Genomic DNA, 13,808 nt, shown 5'->3' with positions numbered 1-13,808 from the left:
GCTCCATATTGGGGACAGCCAATCCTCCCTCCGCGGTCGGGGAGTACAGTTTATCCAGCGCCACTCGTGGTCGTCCCGCGTTCCATATCAAGCCGCGAAGCATTGATTCCAGGTCGCGGAATATCCGCGTGGGGACATACGTGGGGATGTTCGCAAAGTGATAGAGTAGCCCAGGGAGCGCTATCATTTTAGAAAGGGCTATCCGGCTGGGCACGTTCAGCGGTAGAGTTTTCCAGAAGGACATCTGGGCTCGCAGGGAGGAAATGGCGCGCACCAGGTTGCCCTCTAGTATGTCCTGTGGGTCTCTATAGATGTGTAGCCCTAAGTATTTAAACGTGGTCGGGTACCAAGCGAGCCGGGCTCCTCCAAGACACACATCGCATTCCTCTTGGTCGCGGCTGAACGAGTATACCCCGGACTTGGCCCAGTTGACCCTGAGGCCCGAGACCTCCGCGAAGGTCTGGAAGATGTCCGATAGCTCGGCCGGAACCGCAGTGAGGTCTCGCACATAAAGCAGCAGGTCGTCTGCATAGAGGGAGACTGTGTGCGTTCCGTCAGCCAGTGGGATCCCCCATTCCGCTCCTCTGTCCCGTAGCAGAGCCGCCAGCGGTTCAATGGCTAAAGAGAAGAGGAGGGGCGACAGGGGGCAGCCTTGCCTGGTGCCTCTGCGCACCCCGATCTTCTCCGACAGCAGCCCACCCGTCCTCACTCGGACACTGGGTCTCTGGTAGAGCAGTCCGACCATGTCAGCAAAGGCATCTCCCACCTCGAATCTGTCCAACACTGCTCCCAGGTACGGCCATTCTACGGAATCGAAGGCCTTCTCCAGGTCCAAGACCAGGCACCCCGATCTAGGCCAATGCGTCAAAGCCGCTTCCTGAATCCGGAAGAGGCGGCGTAGGTTACGAGACGTGCTCCGCGCCGGTATGAAGCCGTTTTGATCCGCATGCACCAGAGCTGGTACCTCCAGGGCTAGGCGGCGGGCCAGGAGGGAGGTGAAGATTTTGTAGTCAGTATTCAGCATGGCCAACGGCCTATAGGACCCCATGAGTGCGCCATCCCTGCCCGGTTTCAGCAGCGAGACCAGGTTCGCCTCGTTTAGCGAGTCCGGGAGCGCTGATTCCTCCATCGCAGTATGGTACAATTTGAGCAGCTCCGGAACCAGCGTGTCCGAACACGCCTTAAAGAATTCGGCGGGTAGTCCATCCGGGCCAGGTGATTTGCCGTTGGACAGTGCGAAAATGGCCTCGCGTATTTCTTCCGATGAGAAAGGCGCCCCCAGGGCGTCCTGCTGCGAGCCTATAAGGGAGGGCAGCGGGATGTCTGCCAGGTATTCTGCTATGTAGGCCGCGGAGACTCTCAGCTGCGATTTGTATAGTGCCTGATAGTGCCCCACAAACGCTTGATGTATCCTGATTTGGGTGTACACTAGCTCTCCCTCAGCCGTGCGGATGACGGATACTGGCTCCGTGCGTTCCTCCTGCCTGACTAACCAGGCCAATAGCCTACCGGGCCTGTCACTGTGTTGGTGCACTCGCGCCGAATGGGCCGCAAAGTTGACGTGTCGCAGCCGTTCCAGGAGTGTTTCGCGCTCCGCCCGGGCCGCCTGCAGCCGGTCTCCTGCACCTCCCACCGCCTCCTGTTCCCTGTCAAGTAGGTCCGCTTCCACCCTGCGCAAGTCCTCCTCTAGCTTCCTCCGTATGCTCCCCTGAGTGCTCAAGCAATGTCCCCTGACCACCACCTTGAGTGCGTCCCACTCTACTCTCGGGGAGGATGCTGTATCTGAGTTGTCAGTGAAGTATTGTGCTACGCAGGCCTGCAGGGAGTCTCTAAAGGGGCCATCTAGCAGTAATTCAGGTTGCAGTCGCCATGTGGGGATTGGTGGGCGCGGGCGTTCCCAAGCCATGTGTAGTGTGTGGGGGTTGTGGTCCGAATGTGTCCGACCCAGGTATTGAGAGTCAGTGATATGTGGCAACATTTCCGTCGATACCATGTATCTGTCAAGGCGAACGTGCAGCGCATGTGCCCCCGAAAAATAAGAGTACACCCTAGTGTCAGGATTGTGCGCACGCCATGCATCTTTCAGATCCCACTGTGTCGCCCACTGTGTGAGTGCCCTCGTGGCCCCCTGGGATGTTGCCTCTGGCCGTGGCGGGACCGAGCGGTCCAGCACAGGGTCCAGTACCGTGTTATAGTCGCCCCCTAGTATCCATGGGACGCCGTGCCAGGGCGCCAATTTCTCTGAGATGCGCGCCAGGAAGGTACCCTGATCCGTGTTTGGAGCGTAAATGGACGCCAGGACCACTGGTTGCCCGTCTATGCGACCCTTCACTAGGACATACCTCCCCTCCGCATCTGAGTGAACTTCCGACATCACGAAGGGGGTTCCCGGCTTTACCCACAGCAACGCTCCGCGGGCGTATGAGGAGTATTCAGTGGCATACAGTTGTCCCCTCCATCTTCGCCTCAGCGCTGTCACCTCCGCCCCACTCAGGTGTGTTTCCTGCAATAGCGCGACCTGCACGTTCTGCCTCTTCAAGTAGGAGTAGATTTGATACCTACGCGCGGGTGTGTGCATACCTCTAATGTTCCATGTACATATTTTTATGGCAGACATTTTGGCAATACATAGTCCCCCCTGACAGTCCCAATAGTAGCGGCTCCACCAAAGGCCCCAGCAGTGGCTCTCCCAGCTCTCCCGTTCCCACAGTACACTCAGCAAAGTCCGGGAAAACATTAGGACAGGGAAAAAAAAAAACAACGAATAACAACCACCAACAGCGGGCCATCCCCACTAAAATACCAAAAGGGCAGTGGCGGAACGGGCCACCGTCCATGCTCTCAAGAGAGAGGAACATTCTTACTTGTCTAAGGGGCAGTGCGTGCTAAGTACAAGTTCGGCAAGAAGGATATATAGTCATTTGGTGGAAGCAGGTCGCTTCCCTGAGCCATTCAATACAGGACGTTAGTGGCCGCCCACTACGGTCCAATGTTCCAAGTAACCCATCCTGTGTGTGGCCAGGTGCAGATGCGTGCTGATAGACCACCCCTACAGTGCCCTCCCTGTTTGCCACTGGTGCCATAAGGGCATTACTCACTGTTCCAGGAGTCCATAGTTCGGTCAGCCGGCAGGGGGGGGGGGGGGGGAAGGGAGAGGGGCGGGGGGGGGGGCGGGGGGCGGGGGGGGGGGGCGGGGGGATTGTGGCCCCAGCAGTGGTGGGCGCCAGTTGCGCATCATTGTCCAGTTGACCACTGCCAGCCCTCCCTCGTTGCGGCAAGGCCAATGCAAACATCACCTGCGGAATCAGTGGATCAGGTCAGAGGTTTGCGGCGTGACGATGGGCAGTTCCACCGAGATCTGCGAGTTCGGGATCCCATATATGGCCTCGTTGTCGTCGCTAGGTACCGGCTGTTGGCCGTCCTCCTGGGCTGTCTCTTGGGAGGGTGGGTTGCTCATTTGGGAAACCTTCTGTAATGCATCGCGTTGTTCTTGGAGCATCTGGTCCAGTGTGGGAGAGTGTCTCGCCCCCTCCTCCGCGTGCTGGGACTGTTGGGTCCTGTGTCTGCGGCGGTGTCGCGGTCCTCGTGGCCTGGTCCTCGTCTCGCCTCCGCGAGAGTGCTTTGGTGCCGTGTCCGTGCCCCCGTCCAGCCACTCGCTGGCCTCCACGGGTGTGTTGAAGAAGTAGGTGTTGTCTCCCGCCACTACTCTCAGCTTGGCAGGGAATAGTAGGGAGTACTTGAGGCCCGCAGTGCGTAGCCTCCTCTTCACTTCCATGAAGTCGTGCCTCTGGCGCTGTACCTGGATGGTGTAATCGGGGAAGAACATGATCGACGCATTATCTATGCGTACCTCGCCCAATCGCCGTGCCTCTCGCAGTACCGTGTCTCTGTCCCTATAGTTCAGTATCCTGAAGAGCAGCGGCCTCGGGTTGGCGCCGGTGGTATAGGGCCTCGTTGGCACCCGATGTGCGCGCTCCACGACGAAGTGCGGTGACAGCGAGCCTTCGGGCAAAAGTGTCCGCAGCCAGTCTTCCACATGTTCGGCCGGGCGGGCCCCCTCCCATTTTTCAGGAACCCCCACGAGTCTAATGTTGTTGCGCCTCGCCCTCCCTTCCGCATCCTCGGCCCTGTCCTCCAGGAACTCTACTCTGTTCAGGAGGTCCTGCATTTGCCTGTCTGTCTGAGTGACCTTGGGCTCGATCTCCTTCACTGCGCCTTCCAGGGTCTTGGTTCGGTCGGACAGTTTCCTGTGGTCATCACGCAGGAGGGTCAGGTCCACGGCGACCCCATCTATTTTGGACTCCAGGGAGGTTCTAGTTTGCTGGAGGGACTGCTCCATTCGTTCCATCGCTGCCAGCACGCTGTCGAGCCTCGCGGCCAGTTGCTCGGCGGCCATTTTGTGTATCTGTCTGCCCGTCTTCCCCTTCGGCGGGGCCCCACCAGTCCCAGTGCGGGTCCGCACTCCCCCGGACATGTGCGGGTGGCGCCTGTCCGGCAGGGTCGTCCCCCGGTGCTACTCCAGTGATGGTGTCCCCCGAAGTGCTCCTGGGTTGGGGCTTTGCGGGTGCCAGCTGTTCCCTCAGGTTAGGCCGTTGTTGTTGCCCCCGAGGGGGGGCGGGGGGGGGGAGGGGGTCCTCCAGGGAGTGTTTCGCCCTACCGCCCCACGGCTGTGCCTCACCGGCTCGGATGCAGCAGTGGCCGAGGGGGCGTGAACGACACGTGTGCCCGTGTGGTCTGGGCAGGTCGGTCAGGGCCCGGTCTTCTCTTCACTCATGCCCCACTGTCCCTCCGGCCGCCTCCACCTCCCTGGGGGGGGGGGGGTCTGCAGGAGCGCCCCTCCGTGCGTCTACAATGCGGGGGGGGGGAACGGCTGTTCTGTCCCCGGTGGTGCGCTGCCCCCGGGCAGAGTTCCAGGTCCTCAGCGTCTGACTCGGGGGCCGCTGCCTCCTGCCGGCCCCTCGGTGTCCGCTTCAGCGTGGGGGGGCACCCCGGGTGGCGCTGGTTGCTGTGTGGTCCCTCCGGGGGGGGTAGTCCGCCGTTAGGGCAACCGCCGTCGCCTGTGTCCCCCCCGGGTCGACCACCGCCCCGCCGTGTCTCACCTCGGTCTGGGCAGGTCGTGAGAAGGGGCCTCGGCGCGAACGGGGGGGAGCCTGCGCACCCCGTCGCCCGGGCTCGTCCCTGGCAGTCTGCAGTGGTTCAGGGTGTCCTCTGGACCACCGGCGGGTCCACCTGGCAAGGCAGTGTGCAGCCCGTGAGGCCCGGGCAGCTCGGCGAGGGCGGGCCGTCGGGCCTGTGTTCTGGGCCCAAGCCCCGGTCTGTCCTGAATGTGCCGCCGGCCCGGGTGCACCCCGTCCCGCAAGAGGGCTGTGGGGGAGGTCGGGGTCGGCCCTGTGGGGCTCGGGATCAAGAATTCGCCAGATGTGCCGTGGCGGGTTCCGGGGGGGTCCGCTCGAGGTTTCGGGCGGCCACGTCCAAAATTGCCGGATAATTGGCTCAGGGAAGGGGAGCCGGTAGCGGAGCTCTACCCAAGAGCGTCCGTCGCCATTGCGTGCTTAGCCACGCCCCCATCAGACATGCCCTGATGACAGCGCTCCCACTTGACTCAGAACTCCCAGAAACACCCCCGCTTGAGGACAAGACACACCCTACACAAAATAGGACGTATAGCACACACCTACTGTTTGAGAGGGTGTGGGGAAGAAGGAACCTTTTTCCACACCATATGGGACTGTCCCAAAATAGCCGAATACTGGGCGCAAGTGCTGAGGACGATGTCGCAGTCGGAGGGGGTCACGATATTGACGGAGCCCAAACGCTGCCTGTTAAATATTTAGGAACCGAATGACCTCACACGCACAGGGCAGAGTTGGCCTACAATGGGAATGATGGTAGCCAAAAGGAACATAGCACAGAAAAGTGGGGCAGTGTAGAAAAACCCACTTTAGCAACATGGTGTAGAGACATGGACGCTGCCATGATAGCGGAGAGGGCGGTGCTAAGCAACAGGGGCTGCCCAAAAAAATTAACCAAACTATGGGGGGCATGGAACAAGTATAGAGGGGATATTTGTGAACCGCCACCGGACCAAGATGACAGCAGTGAGGACTCAGAGGAAGAGTAAGGACTCTAGACTCAATCAACAAAGTCCCCTCCAGAAGGCGACACAACTGTTTACCTATGGTTTCGGCGTAATTGAATGTATATATGATATAGTGGTAAAATGCTTGACTATGTGTTTGTGTTTGGAATGTATGCATTGCATGAACTCAAACTCGAATAAAAAGTAAAAAAAAAAAAAAAAGAGCAAGTTGCTTCCCTTGGGTAACATTCTTTCTGTTGGATACTCTGTCCTACTACAGATTCCTCACTGGTTTCTCACTTCCCTGTTCTCTGGAGGGGCCTTTTTTACTAATAAAAAGGTCCCAAGTTAGAAAATCAGCAAACTGTCTCAGACGATTTGTTCTGCACTCCAAATTCTAGAGCATGAAAGGAAAAAACACGAAAAAATCAGTGCGCAGTGGTGGCACATATATTTGGCTCCACTCCATCACGTCCAGAGCGTTGGCCAGTGATACGGTGCCACCTGTCGAAGAGCAGAAGTCTTTAATTCTAATCTGGTGCCTGATGACATTCTTAATATGAGAAATCTGGGGTTAAATAGAGGATTCACCAGAAACCTGTTCTGTAAGCCTATGTCTCCTGTTTTCCATATTTTGTTTTCTGGTGAAATTCAAGACAATTTTTTTTATTAAAGGAAATAAATCCGCATTGAGCTTGGACCTAGGGGAATCTAAAATAGTTTAACATTTAAAATGTTTGCTAATCATGAATCCTTTGGCCATCCCCGTTTCTTGTACAGCATGTGCAAGAGATTTATTTAGTTATTTATTTCTTTTCAGATTTCTGTAGGGTGGGCAGATCAGATTATTTAATGAGAACAGCAATTGAATGAGTTAGTTATGACAATATGTATGCCTTATTATCTGTCGATTTTTCACATTGAGCGTTTTAGTGACTTAAGTGGATTTGATTGAATAAACCTCAAACTTTTGGGGATGGTGATGGTGATGAGCTCTATATTCTAGGTACACATCTCCAAAACTATTGTATCAGGGTTTTTGACTTTTTGAAGTAGGGGTTTTCCAGTAGGAGTGATTCTGTGTTCTGAAAGGATTGTAGAGACCCGAGATTGTTAGGTTTTATATTAGGTAGTAGAAGTTGTCCCATCCTTGTGAACAATGCAGGCTGTTTACAAAGTCTTCTTGCTCCAGTGGGAAGCTGTTTAAAGATGTTTAATATTGGGGTAATGTGGTCTCGTCTTCTCACACCAGGGATTATTCTAGCAGCTGCGTTGAAGGCTGCTTTTAATGGTGTGCACCAACTGCTCTGAAATCTTCTTAATGGATGAGAGGCTTGATTTCCCAGAGGAGCCTGATTTGATGTTAGACCACACTTGCTAAGTATTTGATTTAGGCCTGAAGGCTCAAGATCTTGTCTAAAGTAATGCTTAGAGGCTTTACATTCTTATCGATATATGGAATGCAGTCAAGTATATTAATTGCATCAAGTGATGTTTGTATAGGGGCGATGCAATTCGTGAGAAAAAATAGCAAATCTTCAGTGGAGATTGAATTTGCGATAGTTTTGAAATATTCACGTTTGGAGATTACTTAGTTTTGTTGCAAAACTGTCTGGTTCCTCTGGGTAGACTTATATGTACAGCTGCTAGTCATCGGCTTTAAGAAGGAAGGAAATGTTGGAGGCAGATGACCAGTTCCATGTACATGTTAACGATTGTTAGGCTATGGACAGAGTTTTGGGGAACCTCTTAAAGGAAGGGCACATTGCTTACCAGAGAATTTTTCACTTTTGAATGGTGTCCATGGTGGCCGAAGACCACATAAAAGCAAGCAGACTTGGTATTGGAAGGCTGACCCACCATAAAGGGTTTTCTTATCACAAAGCCAGATTCAGCTTTGGAGTCAGGAAAGCTGTCATCCCCAAAGTCTTAGACAGGCCTGTTTTATACAGGTAGTGGAGGAGCAGGTTATCCACCAAACTTGTGTTGAAATTCAGTTACTGACCACCCCTTTTTAGGCCCTTGTCTTTTCATACCACAATTAATCTGGAAGACTACAGCACCCATAATTCATACATTCTTCTGTCCTCACATTATCTCTTTACAGTGTTTGTCGTCAGAGGGAGTGGATATTAAAGGTTAGACTCCAGTTCTGTTGACCTACGATTTATGGTGTCAGCCTTTTTTCATCAGCTTCACTCCTTTCATGCTTTTATGCCTGTTTTTACATTCAGTTACCCTTGCAAAAGTCAATCTTGGAGGAAATTGTTCACTAAATTAATTATTCTTATGATGGTTTATGGTGGTTATGAATAAGTTTAAAAATATAATACATACATTATGATATCCTTTGTTTTCTACTTTGATTTAGAAAAAGAAGAGAAACCGAAAGAAGAAACAAAAAAACTCCTTATCTGAGGAGACCGACTCCCTGACATCACTCTCCTCTGAAATGTCTGGCCACGACCGTGAAGTATTAAGAAATGAGAAAACAGAGCAGGGTGACTCCTTAGCATCAGATGGCATCAAGAAAGAGAATCAGATGGTAGAACAAGCTCTTGTTGAGGAAAATAAGCTGTCTCTACTCACTACGGATGCAATCCACGTGAGCCAGACCAATCCAGCTAGTACTAACCTATCTCCAAACATTGATAAACAGAACCTCTTACTGTCCTCAAGAAATATGGCACAGAATTTGAGCAATTCTGGCCCTGTGAATAAACTTACTGAAGACAGTCCTCGACAAGAAAGTCTTTCCCTTGTGCAGCTGTCTGCGTCACCACTGACAGAAGCCTCTGATGGCAGCTGTGCTGGTGGTCCTCCAAGCTTCCTTGATCATCAGGAAGAGAATAATACTCCAGTAACTCCTCTGTCAGACGACTTCGGTGGTGTACCCTCATCAGTGAAAAGAGTAGAACACTGTAAAAGTGTGGATCATAAGGGTTCCGTGCTGGAAGGTCAACCATCTGTGGTTGTGGGAAAAAAAGAGAAAACATTGATTCAGTCAGAGACTGCCACAGAAAAGAAAGGGTTAAGTAAAACTAGAATTTCAGAGACTTCATCATACGCTGAAGTAGTGAGTAAGGGAAACAGCAGTGCTTCTGGTGACAGTGGTACTAATACAACTCAAGACAAACTGCCTATTACGGAGAGTCACGAGACAGAAGACCAAAGCAAAAAGAGAAATATAGACCAAGCCAATGCTGAAATGGCAAAAGGAGAACAGGTTGGCCATTTGAAAGGGAAGGAAAAAAACACTTCTAAAAACAGGGATCAAGCAAGTTCAAAAGAAAGAAGTGAAGGCCAAGAAAATTCGGGAAATAAGAAGGAGGAGCAAAACATCTCTAAAAAGGTGGAGGAATCCACAGTTGAAACAGTGCCACACAGCAAAGCCAGCTCAGGAAAGGAGGAAGGTCATGACCATTCCGAGAAGAAAACTGACAGCCAAACTATCTCTGAAAAGAATACCTCAAAGAAGCAGAAAAATAAGAACTTACCGGTAAGTCCGCAGGAACTAAAGATTCAAGACATATGAGCTGCTAAATTTACACTGCATAGAGCGCCATCTGGTGTTGGGCTCAGATGCTTGCACCTTGTTTTTGTCTTGGAAGAAGTCTTTTGTAGTCACGAGATGGGGGACTCCTCCTTTTGGACAATAGTGCGCATGGGCATCTACTCCATCTTCAGATTGTTTTTTTCCGCCGTCTGGTTCGGATGTGACTTGCTGCGCCCCAGTCGGTCTCGTTATCGAAACCACTTTCGACGCGCAATCACAGCTAACCGACTGCATTGTCTCAATCGTGTTTCTTTCGCCGCGCACCCTTGACTAGTCTCAAATAACTTCACCGCCTGTGAACTTCTTAGGGGCCTACCTGCGCCGGTGCAGACTGACGTCGATAGAACGGGCTCCCTTTAAAAAATGTCCTCAGTGTGGTGCTAAATTACCACACTCTGACCTCCATCCTGCTTGTAACCTGTGCCTCTCTCCCTAACACCGAGAGGACGACTGTGAAGCTTGCTTATCCTTCAGGTCCAAAAAGACCATCCAGGATCGTCTGGCTCGACACCCAGACTCCGAAGTAGATGTCTCCGACGCCAAAGACATCACCCTGGCTCAAAGGGACGTGAGTACTGAGACCCCCAAGCCCATAACAACGGCTCTGGTGACATCTTCGGGCTCAGGTCAACACCATACAAAAACCTCAAGCACCCCGCCTTATGGCCCAGCGCCCAAGGAAAAACAAATGCCTTCCGCCTCGAGCCAACCACATGGTCCTAAAAGCTTTCAGCACTGAAACAGCCAGAAAAGACCTCTGCACCAAAGCAGCCACAAAAGCTCTTGGCACCGAAGCAACCGGACAATGCCTCGGCACCAAAGCAAACAGAAAAGCTTTTGGAACCGAAGCACACAGAAAAGCTCTTGGCACCGAAGCAGCCGGAAAAGATCTCTTCACCGAAGCAGCCGGATAAACCCTCCACGTCAAAGCAGCCGGATAAGATCTCTGCACAGAAGGTCTCGAATCCAGGGAAAGCTTCTATACCTGACAAGCCAAAACTAGTTTCCAAGGAGAAATCTTCCAAGCCAAAGAAAACTGTCGATGCCGAAGAACTTGTTCTCCCAGACCCAAAGCAGAACACCATTTTAATCCATCCAAAGACTGATCATATAATTACCAAACCACCTACAAAGAGGAAACCAAAACCTTTACCACAGGCACCAGTTCCTCCAAAGAAAATGCATATGGCTACTAATACCTCGCCACCACCTTCACTCCATCCACCAATTAACCAATATTTGATCATTTCACCACCACATTCTCGACAATCACAGGATAGTGATGATGAACATGGGGATGGGTAACAAGACGAAGATATAGTTCCCTTAGGTACTGAACCTGATTAACAACCACTGGAACCAGACCCATGGCTTAACTATAATATGGATCCTGAGCTAACTAATGATCTGGACTTCTATCCCTCAAAACCTTCTCCACCAGATGACAATGTGGGTTTTGCCCAATTAATCAATAGGGCTCCAACATACCATAAAGTCAAGCTACACTCAGACCCTGTAGAAGACGATTTTATTCTAGAAACTTTTGACCAGCCACAAAAGTCTACTCACGTAAGAGCAAACTCTCAGGGGTCAGTTGACACACCACCTCCTGATAAAGAATCTAAATTACTGGTAAACTTATGGCGTCTCAAGCTGCAAAATCATGGAAATAGCTAACACACAAGCCCTTCTGTATGATGAGCTAGAAACCCCAGTACAACATCTACCGCAAGAATATAGGGACAAAACCAATAACCTCATACAAGAGGGCAAACTCATTACCAATACATCCATTAAATGCGCGCTCGACGCAGCAGACACCGCATCCCGCGCACTAAATACCAATGTCTTGCTACGCAGCCATGCCTGGGTCAGGTTTACTGGTTTAAACAGGAGTTGTACGCTTTTCCGCCACTCCCGCTCAATCCACTGGTAGTACGCAAGTTAAAACAACACTTTCTCAAAATGATGCTGGTTGCTCCCATATGGGCACGGCAACCTTGGTTCACAACACTACTCGAACTCTTGGTAGTACCACACCATATATTACATCTCTCCCCAAAGCTCTTAACGCAGAACCATGGAGAGATAAGCCACCCAGATCCAGCGCAACTGAATCTAGCAATCTGGTTCCTGAAATCCTAGAGTTTGGTTACCTTAACCTCCCTCCAGACTGTATGAACATTATTAAGGAAGCCAGACGCACCACTACTAGAGCTTGCTATGCAACTAAATGGAAAAGATTTGTCATTTACTGCAAAAACCACAAAATTGACCCATTAAATGCCTCAATTCAGGACATTATTTGCTACATCTACAAAGATGCAATCTGGCATACTCTTCAATAAGATTTCATCTAGCTGCCCTTGCCGCCTACCTACAAAACAGACCACATTTGTCATTGTTTAGGGTATCTGCTATCAAAGCCTTTATGGAAGGCCTTAAAAGGATAATTCCACCCGTACTGCTACCCTCACTAGTGTGGAACCTAAACATAGTTCTTACTAGATTCATGGGCCCCCCCATTTGAGCCGTTACACAAATGCTAACTACAATTCCTTACATGGAAAATAGCTTTCCTTGTTGCAATCACTTCTCTCAGGAGAGTAAGTGAGATCCAGGCTTTTACCATACAAGAACGATTTTTACAAATACATCGGAACAAAGTGGTTCTTAGGACAAATCCAAAATTCCTTCCCAAAGTAATCTCTGCTTTCCACCTTAATCAATCAGTAGAGTAACCAGTTTTTTTCCAAAACCCTGATTCTGTAGCAGAAAGAGCTCTTCGCACCCTTGACGTCAAAATAGCTTTATTTTATTACATAGACAGGACTAAAGCCTTTAGGAAAACAAGACAACTGTTGGTAGCTTTCTCTCCACCTCATAAAGGCAATCCTATTTCCAAAGCTGGAATTGCCAGGTGGATAGTAAAATGTATTCAAATATGCTATGAAAAAGCAAAATGTACATTAACAATTCCCCCTAGAGTGCATTCAACATGCAAACTAGGGGCTTCCATGGTGTTCTTCGGGAACATTCCCCTAGAACACATTTGTGAGGCTGCAACATGGTCTACTACACACACCTTCACCAAACACTATTGTGTAGATGTGCAGGCAAACCAACAAGCTTCTGTAGGCCAGGCAGTTCTTAAAACACTTTTTCAAACCACTGCAATTGTTACAGGCGACCACCGCTAGGGGAGCACTGCTGTACAGTCTACGCACAGAGTGTAAATTCTGCAGCTCATATGCCTCGAACGAAAAATACTACTTACCAGTATGCATCTGTTCTTGGCATGTAGAGCTGCAGAGATTCACACGCCGACCCACCTCCCTGGAACCTGTATCTGGTCCAGTGTTATCTTACTTAGATACATTTTCATGGACATCTTTCTGTTTCTACAAACTCCATCATTTCCCTTCATGGCAAAAAAAAATCTGAAAATGAAGTCGATGCCCATGCACACTATTGTCCAAAGGAGGAGTCGCCTATCTCGTGACTACAAAAGGTGCAAGCATCCGAGCCCAACACCAGATGGCGATTTATGCACAGAGTGTGAATCTCTGCAGCTCTATATGCCAAGAACAGATGCATACTGGTAAGTAGCATTTTCCTTACATACCTCAAGTAAAGTATAATAATTCCGTGCATGCTTACAGCACCCTGTCCACTATGTTTATTTGGTTTTTGAAGTGTTTATGCAACTCATTGAATGACCATGGAGTATTTTTATTCCACACAGCTTCCAAAGGAGCGTTAGTAATATTCTTTACATTGCCATAAGGAGGAGTATCCCAGAGGATGGGCCTTGAGCTTCCATTTGGCAACTTCATATCTTAAAAGCCTAAGCCTCTTTCAGACCCAGGGTTGCTGGTTTTGTTTACCTACTAAATACTGCGACACAGCCTATTAGCACGCCCTGCTCTTCCAGAAACGTATTTGGAGTAGTTTATGTTTCATGGCCTGCCGATTATAGCAAGTAAAACTGTGACAGTACTTTCTGGCCATGATAATCAAATTGTTGTAAATATTTTTGAACATATACATTGCAGACAAAGCAAAATTGTCTTGATGTTAAAACACAATGATGATTGTGTATCCAGGTATCTTCTTTATTCTGGCTAGTGCCATAAAACTCATTTGTTTACCTGCTGTCAGAACACCTTTCAG

General features: G+C 50.4%; 1 protein-coding gene across 1 annotated transcript in view; it reads left to right on the top strand.

Moving 5' to 3' along the window:
* RNF213 (ring finger protein 213) overlaps positions 1 to 13,808 on the top strand; it is a 2,876,335-nt gene that overhangs the window by 145,341 nt on the left and 2,717,186 nt on the right. The window contains exon 3 of the mRNA XM_086931045.1: positions 8,451 to 9,578. Coding sequence (XP_086787171.1) covers positions 8,451 to 9,578 — 1,128 coding nt within the window. The remainder of the gene's footprint in view (positions 1 to 8,450; positions 9,579 to 13,808) is intronic.

Source organism: Lissotriton vulgaris, chromosome 7, assembly GCF_964263255.1.
Source record: "Lissotriton vulgaris chromosome 7, aLisVul1.2, whole genome shotgun sequence".
Classification (NCBI taxonomy): Eukaryota; Metazoa; Chordata; class Amphibia; order Caudata; family Salamandridae; genus Lissotriton; species Lissotriton vulgaris.
Note: the sequence above shows the minus strand (reverse complement) of the source record. Positions and strands in the feature narration are given on the sequence as shown.